At 44.1% G+C, this 16,502-nt stretch overlaps 1 protein-coding gene across 5 annotated transcripts in view; it reads left to right on the forward strand.

Annotated features, from left to right (window-relative positions):
- Med13l (mediator complex subunit 13L) overlaps positions 1-16,502 on the forward strand; it is a 232,919-nt gene that overhangs the window by 124,876 nt on the left and 91,541 nt on the right. For 3 of the 5 annotated variants that reach the window (XM_028878799.2, XM_028878797.2, XM_028878798.2), the window contains exons 3-4: positions 4,120-4,204; positions 14,210-14,293. In XM_028878799.2, coding sequence (XP_028734632.1) covers positions 4,120-4,204; positions 14,210-14,293 — 169 coding nt within the window. The remainder of the gene's footprint in view (positions 1-4,119; positions 4,205-14,209; positions 14,294-16,502) is intronic. The other 2 variants (XM_028878800.2, XM_028878801.2) reach the window with 2 other exon arrangements.

The raw sequence follows: 16,502 nt of genomic DNA on the forward strand, positions 1-16,502 counted from the left end.
ATGCATTAGTCTCAGGCTGATGTGCGAAATGAAAGGCAGCAAGAAGCGGCGGCGGCTCCATTGTTGTCACCCCAGGCGTGTCTAATGAATCGTGTTTCCATGTTCTCGTGGTCACGCCAGAGAGTGCCCTCTGCCAGGGCTAAGCCTCCTGTAAAAGGCTCTGTAAGGTTACTGCAGCAGAACAGAAATGCTGGCTGAGGGGGCTGGGGAGGATGCCAAGAAGACAGCTGCATTTCAAAGAGTTGCAGCTGGGCGGATCACTCTCTGTGATAGCAGGGGCAGACAACTGTTGGGGTGTTAGTGTAAGGGGCAGTTGGGGCCTGTCCCGTCAGACTTTTAGTAGCATGCCGGGAGTATATGTTTACATTTCAAAACAGGTTGCCTCTCAAAAGTGGAAGGGAATAAATAGTTTTAATTTTTTTACTGTTTAGTTGAGAACAGCATTGAAACCCAAAGGCTGAGTCTTCTTGACTAACATGAGACCATCTTAGAGGAAGTTTATATAAAGCATTGATGGATTTAAGTGAGAATGCCATAACTGAATCATATGTGTGTGTATCATATACATGTATGTGCTATATAATGTGTGTATGTTTTATGTGTGCATCATATATCAGCCATATGCATGGTTTTCGTTAACATTGAACATTTCTTGGTGCCTAGAACAATAGCTCATACCTGTAATCCTAGAACTCTGGAAGCTGAAGCCAGAGATTGTCATGAGTTTGAGGCTAGTCTGTGAGACTCTGCTCAAAAATAAAAATTAAAAAAACCCCACATTTAATTTATATCTCATGATCATCCTTTGTAATTTCGGAACATGTAGCTGTTTAATAAATACCAGCCTTGCTTAAGAGTTTAAGTAGCAGTAACGCATGCTCACAAAGGAAGCCTGGAGTTTACAGTGAGGTGAAGACCGCTTTCCCAGGAGCCAGAGGTCACTGCCAAGCTGGATATGCCCTTCCAGACATTTGTCCATTTATTTTTGAGTATATTAAGAGCATAGGAATAAAATGCTAATTGTCATTCTAAAATGCTTGAGAAGAGTGGTGAATGGGGTGAGCTTGGATTTGGGAAGTCAGTGCCACACTTGATGATTTCTCTTTCAGTGTGAGCAATCTCAGCAACATGGGGCTGTTTTCTGTACAGCTATCTTCAGAAGGTCTTGCTCAGTGTATCCAGAAATCGAATTCTCTGACCTCCTTAGTAGAAAATTTACTGGCTTTACATGAGTCCTGTGATCCATTGAAATGCTAACGTGGGTCATGTCTCAGCTGCCAGTGCTGAGCAGAAACCTTCATTAAAATTCTGGCTATCCTGCAACTGGCAGAGGACCCATGCTGTTAGAGACTCCTTAGAAAACCGTTAGCCTGGTAAAAATGGCACGTCACAGCCACGCTTCTGTCTGCTGAGCATGATCAGGGTTGCAGTCCTTGAACGTTGTAAATAGGTCAGAGCAAACAGCACTTCCGTGTCTGCGTTCTGATCCTCCATCCTCTGGTCCTTAGCTGACTGATGAACCGACAGCGGCAAAGCTAAATGCATTTCTGATAGAGATTTGCTAAGTCAACCCAAATGTTCTACAGCCAGGAGCAGTTCAAGAGAGAGCAGTGTACTGAGTGCGTTGGATTTGATATCAATAAGTCCATTTAGTTATTAATGACTTCCAATAGATTTTACAAGGCAATCAATGACAGCAAAATGGTCATCAGTCAATGATACTGTGTGTAATTGGATTTTTTATGGGTATGATGCTATATTTCAGAATTAATCTGACACTATGCTACTTTGTTACTCAATTTTTTGTTAAGTCAATTTTTTAAGAAATCAGATATGTCAGAAATTCTCTGTCTCAAGTATTATTTGGTACAGTCCATCGTGAAATTGATGCTGTCTTATTGCAGTGTCTGCTTATTTTACCGTTGTCAGGGAGTAGAGGTGAGAATTGGAAAGTTTTAGTTTTTAATTACAGTTTTATGCATTGAACAGCACAATTGAAAACAAAGACAAGGGGGGCCTCCCTTTAGATCCGTGTCTCCTTAGCCACGTGTCACAGCCAATCTAACAAGGGACAGTCCTCTCCTGAGCCTTGCTTCTTAGTCTGTTTGCGTTTGTGGGGTTTGAACACAATTTCCTTTTCAGTAGTTTTAGTGGCTGAATGAGGATTTGTTTCCCACTGGTGCCCCTCCCCCTCCAGTGTTTGCAGCGGCCAATGTGCTCACTGAACTCAATGTTCTAGATAATAGGTTTCAGGAGTTCTGATGCCTGAGGTTAAAAAGCAGTGGGGAGGAAGAAGTGTTTCTGATGTGTAGACATTTGTTCTGTTTCAGCTGTTGCTGCAGTGTGATACATTAAAGAGACTTATGTATCACAGCTCAGAGGGAACCTGTATTCTTTGAAAGCGTTCTGGTTTAGGCCGTGCGCCGGGTGAGGATGGATGCAGGAGCTGAGTGCTGCTGGCTGGCTGTCTTCCCCACCCTCTCTAGCATCTCCCCATCACTAGTGTTGCTTATGGAACAGATCAGTGTCTGCTGAGAAACTCCAAGCCACTGAGTGTTTGCTACTTTGATATTTTGTCACATGGACACTTGGAACCTCTTATATGGCCTTTCTTTTAAAGAAGCATATTAATTCTGCAAGATGCAATGTTTTAAAAGTTGGGAAAAGTTACAAACTGAAGATCTTGACTATTTGGACACTAAGCAGTGATAATTGCTATTTAAAATTTCCTTTATAGAATAATTTCTTGTACTTTTACAGTTTATCTGAATGAGGATATTAAAGGAGCTAAGCGACAGCACTTTAAACAGATTCTGAGTTTAGCTTTACAACCCCAGTGAAGTGACCCCGTGCCAAGAGTGTGTGTCTGCACACAGTAGCTGCGGCAGCGCTTACTTTAGTTGCTGTTCTTAGTTCGGCTGTAACCCTTCAAACAGCAGAGGGGAGTGTTTGTGTCTAGGAATCCTTTGATTGACACTTCCCACTCATTTACTCTACAGACCTATTTGGTTTCTTGTGCCTTATCTTCTGATACCAAAAGAGTTTAAATTGATAAAGATAGCCTATGAACCAGTTTTTCGCCTATTTTTCTATTCATACTGAACTAATATTTAATTGGGAAGCTTGGGGTCTAGATTTAAAATGTTGTATTTATCACTGAATGGTTTGTAGGGCTTATGAAGAGAAAGCCTAGTACCTGCAGGTGTTCCTGCCCACTTTGTGACCATTGCCATGGTCCTCAGTCTGTAGGTTTCCCTCTCATTCATGAGAACCCAAACCCACTCCATAGTCTAGCTGCCTCACCACATTCAACACTGCCCTGAACCTCAGCATCAAATAGGATGAAGCGCTCGCTGCTGCCTTGAGTCTCAAAGAGATTCTACCTGCCTCTGTCTCCCAAGTGCCTGTCTTTTTTCCCCTTATCTTAGGTCAAGCTAATTTAACTTAAGAGGAAATTATCTCTTTTGATCTCCTCCGCCCCCAATATACAGTTAGGAAAAGAAAAAAAAAAAAGAATTTTAGGACTTCATGGGCATTGGATTCTTTTGGAGTTACTTGTGGGTCCATGGCATAACTTACTTCAAAGCAAGCATGCTGTTTCCCTCAGATGTTAAGTGTTTATAAAATTATAAGTCCAGGAAGCAATTTAATAGTGTAGCAAGAATTAATTTTTAGCAATCTGTCCAAATTCTTTATAAGTCCATCTAGATGTATTTTCATTAAACAACTGTGTATAATTCAGGTACTTTTGGGAGTGGCCTCCTCGGTCTAGCTGTTAACTTCATGACACCTTTGCTGTTTTTAAGAAGAACTGCCTCACATTTCTTCTTCCGGAGACCTGGGAGAGTCGCTTTGAGAGTGTTAACGGTGGCTCAGTTCCGAAGGACGGAGTGAGGGCTGATGGGAGGCTGTGCTCCTGACCATTCTCTTCTCCTTCATTCCCACCTTAGCCTGTGGTGGGACAGCAGTTACCTTCCCTTTCAGTTCCCTCTGCGATCGAGATGAAATCGTTGAATTAGTTCATTAACTTTGCATTAGAAAAATGTGTCAAAGTTTCTTTTTATTTGGATGTCCTTTTTACTGGTTCTTTTTTTTTTCTTTTTTCTTTTTTCTTTTCAGTTGTGGAAGAAGGACTCTGGGAAAATGGCCTTTCCTATGAATGTAGGACGCTGCTCTTCAAAGCAATCCACAATCTGTTAGAAAGGTAAGAAAGGGGGCAGTGGCGTGGCTTTGCGCTCAGGATTGCCCGAGTCCACTGGGCTTTAGAGACAAGGGGTCGTTTGCAGCGTGAGAGTTGTGTGTATGTGAAGCTCCTTTTGTGTTTCTGTTGATAGAAAAGCTTTAGGGACCGTATAGAGAACTCTGTGTTCCCTCCCAGTCCAACATGTTTCTTGTTCGGTTCCTGCCGTTCATTTCCGGAATCATTCACAGACTCACTGTCATGGTTCTTTCTACTCTGAATGCTGAGGTGTACGCTTCCTAAGGTCAAGTCTGTCCTCATGGAAGCCTAGAATCCCTATGAAAGTCACAGGGTAGTCTAACTCTCTGTAATAGAGGCCACCAGGCTCTGCAGTTATGGTTTTTGCAACAAGATAATATATTTAGGTTTCATAGCTCTCCAAATCTAGGAAAGTTCTCTCTCTTAATGTTCTTGCTGACACTGCCATTTTTGGTAAGTTAGGCCTTAGCTTGGCTCCTCAGTTTGAGGCAGTTCCTCATGATTTGATTAGACGTATTCTTTTTCGTAGGAATACTACAGAGTGAAGCTGTATCCACTCCGACTGTCATGGCAGCTGACACATGTTGTGTTGTTAATGACGTTAGAATCTGCAGTCACTTGGTTGGAGTGATGTTCTCTGTCAGGTTTCTTCACTCTAAATTAGAGTTTGGCCAGCTGTGATCATGGTCGGCCCCATTCCTGTTGTAATTTGTGGCAGACTAGCGGGACTGTGGAAGCTTCCTCTCTTCTAAACCCCACTCACTTGCTTTAGCATCTGCTGGTGATCCATGCTGGAATCATTATTGCCGTTATGACTGGAATATTGATTTGAACTGTCACCATTTCTTTTCTTACTAGTTGGCAGTCTCTTAGGAAGAAGAGCTTTTCACAGTTCCTCCTAGTCAGTCCCTCCACCTCTTCCTTCTGTCTCTCCTCCGCTCCATCTCCTCCTTCCTCCCTGCCCCACAGACCTACTCACATACATAAATAAGTCTGGGTTCTCTGAGCTGGTCTGGTGGCACACAACTGTAATTACATGACTTCAGAAACAGAAGCCAGAGGATCAGGAGTTCAAGGCCAAGCTGGGGTACTTGAAGTTTTTAGAATATGTATCGTGAGCTGTTCTCAGAACAGACTTTCCTATCCATTGATTATACTTCACTGCTGGTATTTAGATTGATGCCCACATTCTTGCAGAGTTGACTGAAAAGTGTTGAGGCAAGTTGTCCTTTGACATAGGCATTATTGGAGTCCCTCCTTCCCTTTTCAGCGGAAGAACGGCGGTCTAGTTAGGAGCTCCGGTGGGAACCATTGTCCGTTCTCCTCTGGAGTCTGCAGATGGTGCCCTGAGGTCAGCAAAGCTGGAATGGCAGTATAGTACTGTTAAATTCATATTCCAGCTGCTGGCTAGGATGGTCTAGGAAGACTATCACTGTATCAAGCATCACCATCTGAGTCATTTCAAAAGACTCTAGTTGGTCTGGAGAGATGGCTCAGAGGTTAAGAGCTCATGCTGATCTTCCACAGGACCTGAGTTCAATTCCCAGCAACCATATGGTAGCTCACAACCATCTATAATGAGATGTGGTGCCCTCTTCTGGCCTGCATGCATATATGCAGGCTGAACACTATACATAATAAATAAATCTAAAAAAAAAAAAAAAGACTCTAGTTCCTGTGAAATGTCTCTGCTTCTTCCAAACTTTGGAGCCTAGTACTACTTTGTTCATACTTTTCTTTTCTGTGAAGGTGTCACGTGTATGAGGAAGCATTGATTTGAAGATGAGATATTCATGAATTAAGTATTTGACAAACCCCCCCCCCCCAAGTAAACAAGGACGAAAGTACACCCAAACTCATTCAGGAAAACAGGAAAAATTTACTGTTTGCACACTTCTGTGTCAAGTAAATGGTTCATCAAGAATGTACCTTTAAATGGGATTCTGTAGTATGTAGGACAAAGCATATTTTTAATATTATAACTCACTGGATTTTTAAATCATGATTGATTCCTTCTAGAAAACAAAATCTTTTCTCAGTCCCGTGTTTTAGCATTTTTCTTTGTTGGAAAAAATTAGAAGACTAGAATAACTGAGTGGAAGGACATGCATGTAAGTTCCTTATTCAGGGAATTTACAAATTTATAATTTATAATGGAAACTAAAGCCTGGGCCTAGTTGAACCATTATTTTTATGAAAATTAATTGTGACATATAATAAAATTTGGGTATTAGTTTTGCTCGGAGTCGGCAGCCTGCTAGTTAGGTGTGGGGAGCCGGGGCCTTCGGTTTCTGTTAATGTGGTACTGTAATTCACCCACTCTGTCGATAATTATTATTTTCCTATAACTTTCATTATTTTGTACTATTTGACAGTCCCAGAATAGCCTGTTTGAATTCTCCTCTGGAGACAGTGAGCAGAGCAGCTTTTACCTTAGGAAACACTTCATGACCAAGCTTCCTCACTGTGATTCTGGGGTAATTTAAGGCCCTTTTGAAAAATGTGTGGCTCTGGTCCTGTAAAAGAGTCCCTCAGTCTCCTTCAGACATGAAGTGGCTGCATTTATTTGTGAATGAAAACCACTCCGCTGTGAGGCAGGAAGCATTGTAAACAGTGGTTCCCAGTTCCCTTCATTGACTGCCAGCAGACTCTGGGTGGCCGATCCATACTTTACCTTTTCTGTGTTTCCATCATTCACATCACTCGCTATAACTTTCCCCGAGTCTGTGATGTAGTTGGGTGTCTGCTTCCTGCCGTTTCCTGCTGTCCTCTTTTTCTTTCTGCCCGTGGAAGGTCAGCCTGATTTTTCTGGTGTGAGTTCTGGGAGTTCCTGGAGTGAAAACAGATGACCAGCTCAGGAGCAGGGCTTGTGGGATTTCTAAATCTTTTTGTTTAGTTTGTCTATTTTCAAAGCTTGAGAAGTGATTCATTCTGCGTTTTATTTTTTAAGTATAAAGATGCTTAATTAAAAGGAAAGTCCACTTACTAACTTGAAAAGCTCTTGCTTAGGTCTGAAGAGTTGTGTACATTGATCTTTATGAAAGGCTAACAGAATGCTGTCACTGCAGTGACTCATTAAGGACTCTTTCACTACAGGAGTTAAGTAATACTGTCATTTGTACACAAGAGCATTGCATTCGGGACTACTATCGACTAGTCCTGAAGCACCGCTCTATTGACGTTCTGGAGGCAATTTTAAATTGTAAGCAGTGTGACTTCAGATACTGGTTTCTCTTGTCACTCTTCAGTGTTTGCCTGCCCTGTATTTGCACTTCCAGCTAGAGTCATTTGTCCATTTAGAAGCAAACGAACCAACTTGCTGCTCCTGGGAACATTTGCATAAAGACATCAGACTGGTGAGAGCATCTCTGGCTGTGGTTTTCTGTTCTTCTAGGCGCTCATTCCTAGAAATCTTCTTTCTTAATTACCTATAGAGGATGGAGGTGTTTTGGGTTTCAGCTTCATCACCTAACCAACTGTGGACATGGGCCTCGGCCCCACCCACCACCCTTCTCAGTGTGAGCACTCTGGCTGCACTTACAGCTCAGAGGACAGCAAGGATCGCTGCTCTTAGAGTGCACTTAGCTCCCTCCTGGGATTCTGGTCTGCAGCATCCTTCTGTGGTCCCCTTCCTTGAGGACTTCCTGTCATGTGAGCAGGTTCTGAAGGAGCTTGTCTCATCTTCAGAGGGTGCTTAGTGTTAGAAGAAGATTTGCACTGAGCAGAGCAGAAGTCTCTTTTCCTGTTACTTTCATGTTTTCATTTGGAAAGCTATCCTTTGGAGCTATTTTCAGTCATCTTTAAAAATATTATAGTAGAGATTTAAACTTTTTTGTTTTAGATTTATTAATCTTATTTGTATGAGTGTTTCACCTGCATGTATGCCTGTGCACCAAGTGCATTCCTGGTGCCTTCAGAAGCCACACCAGGGCATCCACCCCCGCCCCCCCACGCCACCTGTGAACTGGAATTACCCACAGTTGTGAGCCACTGTGAGTGGTGGGAGCCAAACCCAGGATCTCCCAGGGAAGTGCAGCAAGTGCTCTGAACCTCTCATACAGTCTTCTTCCATGTAATTGCTTGTTTGGTAATCAGAGCCAAGTTCCCACCCTCGTGTTTGCAGTTCTTATAAAATCGCACTCCCCTCCTCTTCCTCGTCGCTCCTGCTTTGCCCCATTCTTTTCCTTGTGGAGGCCACTGGCCTGCGTTAAATGTTGCTGTTGCCTCTTTCTCCAGCCAAGTTAGGATCAAAGATGCACCATTATGGGAAGTCCAACCTCCTTCTCCTTCACAGAGAGGTAGATTGTCTGCTCGTTGTGCTGTCTGCCTGCTGTCCCAGCCCAGTACTGCCAGACAGCCCCTGCCTCTCCTTGCTGTCCTCCTGGCAGAGAGCAGAGAGCTACGGAGCTCTCAGGAATGGAGAGCCTGTGCTGAAGTGATGCACACCATGTCTTCATACACATCATCAGCTAAGACACAGGCCACAAGCTTGAGTAGTGGAAACTACCAAGGAGAGAGGTCGAAGTTGCATGACCATGCTTGATGTCAGTGGAATGGGCAGAAACATGTCTAATTGTCTGTCTTCCAGTTAGCTGTTTATGGCATGGGAACAGAAGTGTTTCTGGTGTGTGTGTGTGTGTGTGTGTGTGTGTGTGTGTGTGTGTGTGTGTGAGAGAGAGAGAGAGAGAGAGAGAGAGAGTGAGTTCCAGAATTTTCTGTTTTAGATCATGCCGTTATGCTTATTTTTCTTGTCTTTTGAGAAAGTAAATGCGCTTCTCCCTTTTTTAAACCAGTTCTCTTTTTGGCTAGATGCCCAGGGTGATAACATAGCATTAATTTGGTTTGTATTTATTGAATCTGTTGTCACTGAGCTTATCCCTACCTCTCTTTCACACACCTCTCTCCTTGCCTGCCTCACCACGTAAGAGTGTCTGCAGCCAAGGGCCGCTCCACCCCTGTCCGCCCTGTCCATCCCGTCCGGCCGTCCTGGCAGCAGTTAGGCCGAGTGTCATGCTGAGACGGTTTCCTCCTCCTCACGGAGAACAAAGTGTGCAGTCACTCTTGGGGAGTCTGTTGGTGCGATCATTTTTCAGTACTTCAGGCACCTTGACTGTTTCCCGTACTACAGTTGAGGGGGCTTTTCATGATACAGCAAATCCTGTTACCTGTCTGTGCTAATGAAGTAACACCTTTTGAACAGCCCAGAAAATGTGTGTAGTTGAAGACTTGGAGTGTTTTTGTACTGGAACGCCTTGCCTTTGTAAACCCAGAACATCTGGCACACTGCCTGGTTGGCATTAGGTTTGTTATTCTGATTTTAGTTTGTAACCCTCTGAAGGCTTTGGAATAAAATACACTTGCTGATTTTCATAGGGGCTTATTGCTGTCCCCAGAGGTCAGCTCACACTGCTTTGCACACAGTGGAAGCTTATTGGAGCCTGTGAAGCAGTGTGCTCAGTCATGCCGTGCAGGCAGAGGGGAACTTGACAGTGTGGATTTTGACACCCGAGAAGAGTGGTTGGTGCTCTCCCTGGTAGGGCACTGCTGCTGTCTGACTAGTGACTGCTAGGCTTCCCTGTGCCGGGTAGAGCAGCAGCAGAGAGAAATACGGGAGAAGAGCGTGCGGATCGAAGCTGCACCCACACCGACGACAGCATGTCCCCACACTCCTGGGCTCAGTGTCTGCTGGGTGGGGTAGAAACTGCAGCTCTTGGATTCACTGGGAGGAGCACAGTGACAGGTGCAGCCGTGGTTGAAGAAGGGTTATACCACATGGAATTCTGGCGCCCTGGGAATCACGGAAGAGTGCAAGAAACAAGCAGTTCCCTTTTTATGGAAATGCCACGTAGGAAAATGAGTCTTTTTTTTTTTTTTTTTTTGGTCTTTTTTTCTTTTGGTTTTTCGAGACAGGGTTTCTCTGTGTAGCTTTGGAGCCTATCTTGGAACTCACTCTGTAGACCAGGCTGGCCTCGAACTCACCGAGACCCACCTGCCTCTCTGCCTCCCGAGTGCTGGAATTAAAGGTGTGCGCCACCATGCCCGGCGAACATGAGTCTTTAGATTGGGGCCGCACTCTGTAATGGGAGGACATAAGTAAAAGACTGGAAACCAGTGGTTTTAAACACTTGATTGTCAATGTCTGGAAAGGAATCTTGTCTTCTGAGGCACATCAGTCAAACTGTTCACTCAATAATTCTTAGCACGGAGAAGGGGTGAAGATGTTGACGACTGCTTGTTTTTGTAGTAACCAAAGAATGACATTAAACACTGAATGGACTGAGAAGAGAGGTATATTTCTTTGGATTTGCATTAGGTAGAATGGACATTTCAGGTGAGGCCAGTCCTGTAGAAGGACCTAAGGCTGTAGTCATTTTACAGAGGACGTGAAGCAGAGAGGCCTTGCCTGGCTGTACCTTCCTGCAAGAGCAGTACCCACCAGGGCACAAGAGAAGCCAGTCCACCATAGTGAGGATGTGGGGTCAGCTGGGAAGGGGTCTGTCATCTCCTTCTCTGGATATGTTGTAGTCTCCTTAACAGAAACTCATTTCCTCTATCTGATGAAGGTTGAGGAGATGATGGTGGCACTCAGGATGCTTGGTATGCAAGTGGGTAGGATGTAGTCTGTGGGCAGCTCTGAAAACAGAGGGTGAAATCAGGTGTCATTGGGTGACGCTGTAGCAGAGGAACATGGAGTTTGAACTTGAGTCTCTGTCCAAAGTGCTAACCAGATGGGTTTCCTGCTGCTCCTCCCAGCTGTCCCTTCGGGGAAGTAACCCACTGGTTAGTCTGTGGCTGCTGCCTAGGCTTTGGGAGTAGATATGGGAACTTGCACATTGAGCTTCATTGTTCAGAACCATGAAGCACAACACAGGAACCGTACATGCTCACATTCATGGAACTTGCCTTGGTTTTTCAGCACGATTGCATTTCTCTTGAAATGTTGCCCTTGAAGGTGCTGACACATGGAAGAGATAATCTCTGCTCTTGCCTAACATCTCCGAACTCTGGCCTTGCCCAGGTGCCTTGGAAAGTGGTATCGGTCTGCCTTGCAGAAGGTTGCCACTTCAAAAGTGCCTTTGAAAATGTTGGTGATACCCAGGGTGACTACAATACATACCTGTTAGTGATTGGGGTTGTGTTCTGAAACAGTTTTTGGCAGAGAGAATTGTTTGCAAGAATGAGTTGTAAAATTAAATACAAATTTTGATGCATTCCCCCCCCCCCACCACCAAAAGAGCAAAGAATGGTAGAGTGGATAATTTATTTCTGATTTTTGTTTTGTTTCCCGAGACGGTTTCTCTGTGTAGCCCTGACTGTCCTGGAACTTGCTCTGTAGACCAGGCTGACCTCGAACTCACAGACATCCGCCTGCTGATATATTTTACATCTTGAAACTACTTTTCTTTAAAACATTTGCCTAGTTATGTTCTTCAAATATAATTAATGCATTTAAGTAGTGTTGGTTTTCCTGTAGGTGTCTTAGCAGCCACACGACCCCTTCAGTGTGATTTGAGGCCACAGTAGGAAGGGACGAGCTGTGAAGAAGTGAAGTCAGTAGGTTTCTCTCCCTGTCACCGAGTGCCTCCTGGTAAGAATGCACACACAGCAGACATGGCTCCAAGAGTGCCTTTCCTTATGAACAGGAAAGTAGTCTTCAGTATGTATAACACTCATGCCGGCTGTTTAATGGAGCAGTGCAGAGCAGGACTCGGAAGGTGCCGCATCACAGGCGTTCACATCCCCGTTGAAGAGGCATAGTCACAACTCTTCCATGGAGAGTTTCGTAGAAATGAGTCATCTTAACTGAGGAGTGAAACCCTGATTATGAATACAAGAGAAGCCACAGGCTTCATCAGAGACAGGAACACTCTTTGGAGTTTAAACAGGAGGAGAGGGAGCAGAGAACAGTAAAGGGAATCCTGGCTCACAGGCTGGGCGGCTGTTTAAGATGGCAACTCTGGGACTCAGGTCTGTGTCCGAGAGCGGACGTACCTTGAGCTGCGTGGCTGCTGTGCTTTTCGTTCCGTTTCCTCTTGGTTTCTTTTCAGGATGCACATGTGCTCCACTGGAGCCTGCTGTCCAATCAGCTCCCCTAGGTGCTAGCGTAGCCACAGAACTGTCTTCCATTTCCTCACAGGGCTTAAAGTTGACAGCATCATGTTCACATCCTTTCTGTTGGGCGTCACCTCAGAGGAGGTGTTTCTGTATCTCCACCCCAAGCCCAACACGACTTTATCCAATGCAGTTCTCTACATGGAGGTGTTTGCTCTTGAACGTGATCCCATGCCTGGTACCACTGCTCTTATTCTGTGCATTGTGGATTTTAAGGTAGACATTCTAACAGCTTTTAAAAAGTGAAGAAATGTTTTCTTGTTAACTCAGTCATGAGATGGACCTGGGCTTAAGACTAGAAGAAGGGATTAAGGAGATATTCTGGGGTAGTCACTTATGTCCTGGCTGTGTGCACAGGTGTGTCTGGGCTCCCATGACCTTGCTAGGAGATGTTTCCTCTCTTTGCTGCCTTAGCTTCCTCGACTCCAGCAGGGAGCACTGTGGCCCTCCTCTGCACTCTGGTGACTGCAGCCAGGTTTTAGTAGCTATGGCAGTGTTCCTGGACTGGGAGCCACGGCTCAGCTCTGCACTCTTTGTGACAGTGTCTGCCCAGGAGAGATGGGGTCTGGCTGGGAAAGAACCTGGTGATGCTTTCCAGTGTGACTACTTATGATCCTTTTCTTAGGTGGCTGCTCCATATTTTCTATTCAAAATTTATTGTATTCATAATCTTTATCACAAAAGCATGCTTATTTAATGCAGAAACGTGAAGTTAGATTGAGTTACTCTGGAAATGATTTTCTCTTCCCTGTGAACAACAGAGATTGTTCACTTTCAAAATAAATCCAGTGATATTTTGATGTAATCCTGTTCCAGATTGAGTCTGCCCAAAGGGAGTTATATTGTGACCAGAAACTGGGGCTTGCCATTTACTAACTTGTTTAGCCTGTGATGAGTGGGTGAGGGCTTGAATTGTTCGGCTAGTCCTTGATGGTGTGGGAACAACAGAGACAAAAACCAAGTACAGATCTGCCTGAATAATGAGATAAGAATTGCTGTGTAGCTTTCCATAGGCACTTGAACAAAAGGAATTCTGACCGCTTGACTTCAAAATGTAGATTGTTTCAGTACTGAAATTGAGAGATCATCAAGTTCAGAATGTCCATTTTTATTTCACATTTTGTATTTTTTAAAATCAAGGGTACTTGTTAGAGTCTGCAGCATCTCCTCCATTGTCCAGAGGGCAGTTACGATAGGGTTGTCATTTGCCTGCACAGGAATGAATTTGTCCTAACTGTATTGTCACTTCAGTTGAATTGTTACACTATTGGAGTTCTATGTGGTGGGTTCAATTACTGTTACCATGGCCTTTAAAGAATACCTGTGACATGACGGAAAAACAAACACGAACCGCGTGGAGACAGAAGCCAGGCCCAGCCAGGAGAGAGAGAGAGAAGCAGACACCCTTGCATGGAAGGCTAAGGCCAAATCTTCCTTTCTTGTAAAGGGTCTCTGTGCCTGTGGAAAGAACACATCAGGGTAGATTTGGGCTGTGGTAAGGTATTGTTATTGGCATCCTTGCTAAAGGATTGGTCACTTGTCACAAACAAACCCCTAAACCCAGCTTGCAGGATGAGTTGCGGTGGATTGAAAGTGTCCTTAAGTTCCCTGCACTCTGCTCTTGGTCATACAGGAACGTAGGTAATGCAGACCTGGGACCTGAAATTCCAGGTTTGGAAACACTCCAGCTCTTCTTGCTTGTTTTCCCATGGGCATTAACACATGCCCAGAGTTCTGAGTTCTCTGAGTGTAAGAAAACATGTTGGCAGTTGGACTGGCGGACTGTGTTTGCATTGGTGCCTCTCCTCTGGGTTGTTAGAGAACTGAGCTCATTCGTTCCTGTGTCTGTGAAGGTAATTCCTGATGTGCTTATTGTAGGTGCCTAATGGATAAGAACTTCGTGAGGATCGGGAAGTGGTTTGTGCGGCCCTATGACAAGGATGAAAAGCCAGTCAACAAAAGGTCAGTCTTCAGGGTGCTTTCTCTTCCCTGACCACGCTTCTCTTTGCACTGAGGTCGAAGGGGTTGGTGGAGTTGTCTGTTCATGTTGTTCTTGGGCCACTGTGCTGTCACAGACTGCATGCCTGTGGTTGAATATTAAGATGAGATAACCATGTGGTCACAGTGAGGCCATGGCTAAGCTACTCTTCACTATATGGTTTGGTTGAGACACTCTAGCATGTTCTTTTTGTGTTCTTTCTAATTTTTCTTCCTTAAACTGATAAGGCATGACTTAAGAATAAAGTGAATTAAACAGTGAAAATTTGTACAGTGCTTTCCCAGTGCTCCTTACGGTAGATGACTGTCAAGAGCAGGACTGTGATTTATGTCCTCAGGACCCTGAACATTAGCCATAACCCTCATTTGCAATGGGGATAAACTTCGCTACTAAATAGGCATCCTTTTCTCTGACTGTAGTCTAGTCAGATTTGGTTGACAGAGAAAGCACTTAATTTTTACAAAACAGGGTATACAGCACCCCACCCCCAATTATATTCTTTTTCTTTTTGTACGCTAGGGACGAAGCACAGGCATTCTTGTCCTTTCCCACTGAGCTCTGTACCCAGGACACACCACCTCAATTCTGTTTTATTGTCTAGGTCCCCACCCTAAGGTAGGGACTTAGCTGCTGGCTGTAGGTTGCAGTCCAATAGGATGAAGCTTGTGTCTCTAGTTGCTGCTGGCAATCCATGGCAATCTCTTGGTGTTAGAGATTCCACTAGTAGGTTCCCCCAGTGCATCTAAATTTAGTGAAGTGGTTGTTGGAAGGTCTCAGATTGGGGCTTAGAGGGACCCTGATGAATTGCTGGGGGTTTGGAGTTCATTCAAAGAGTTATTTTGAACAACAACAACCTGGCAGAGACTTTAGGGAGACTTCAGGCCCCATCATCAGACAGACAGCATGGCAGGTCTCTGAAGAGTTGAATTGGAACCCATGTAGCAGAATTGGGAGACTCTTCTTCTTGTGTTTGCCTGAGGTTGGTGGTGGATTCCCAGCACAAACCTGTAGCAGGAAGTGATGGGGAGCAGGGTTTGTGCAGCCCCCACCTGCTTTGCTGGAAGCTCAGCCCCTAGTCCTGCCACCACCTGGGAGTCTGTAAACTCAAGACTCAAATGTCTCAGCAGGTCACCTGTCTGTCCTTGAAGAGGGGAAGGAAAAGCTGCTGCAGATACTGTGGGGTGTGTGTGATAAATGCACACACACACACACACACACACACACACACACACACACACACACAAACACGCATAAGGTGTCACTTTGACTGTGTTGGGTTTTGTTAGAAGGCGGTTGATGGCTCTTCTCAAGGCCGTATCTGGAGATAAGGCCAAGGGTAGCATTAGCAGTGGTGGAGAGAGAAACTGAGGAACCACGTGGGCGTTGAGGAGGCTGTGGCCCAGAGCACAGCTGCTTCGCTTACTGTTTTCTGAGCAGTGTGTTCAGTCGCTTGGGGGAGGTGGCTGAAAGATGGATATACAGATGAAGCATGCTTTTAGGGAGGACTCTGGACCTCTCATGGTGCTTCCTTGACTGCCAGTTAGTGAGATTGGTCAGTGTGCAGTTGAGTTACATTTAAAGAGGAATGATTATACATCTCTCATTTTTTAGATACAGTTTAATATAGTGGTTTTTGCTGAAGTATGTGAGTATTTTAAAAAAATCCAAAATATATTTGCCTTCAAGTCCATTTCTACTCATTACTTTTCAAAGCCTCTGTAAACACAAGAGGTTCTTACAAGTTAAACATCAGCATGTCTAAGGAAATAATTTCTTATTTTTTAAACATTGCTATTTTCTCATTTGCACATGTATTTAATGTGTGCTTATTTACAAAACGAAGCCCCAGAATCCATCTGTCAAAATATAAGGAACATTTTCTTTATTTTCAGGTGAAAATTAGGCAGGTATAAATTAATTTCCTAGCCTAGCTAAAAAAGTTAAGGATTAAGGTTATTGTTTATATTTATAATTTCTGGTTATAAGCTACCATGTGTCTCTGCAACCTAGATTGTTGGTTCTAAATGGAATAATTTTATTTTATTATGACACATTCAAAGTGAGTCAGTTTCTAGTACCAGCTATCTAACACTCTTGCTTAGAAAGAACTAAAATTACATTTGTTTTTTTATTTGTACAATTATAGTAAAAGTTTAATTAAGAAGCATACAA

The sequence above is a fragment of the Peromyscus leucopus genome, chromosome 23 (genome assembly GCF_004664715.2).
Source record: "Peromyscus leucopus breed LL Stock chromosome 23, UCI_PerLeu_2.1, whole genome shotgun sequence".
Taxonomy (NCBI): Eukaryota; Metazoa; Chordata; class Mammalia; order Rodentia; family Cricetidae; genus Peromyscus; species Peromyscus leucopus.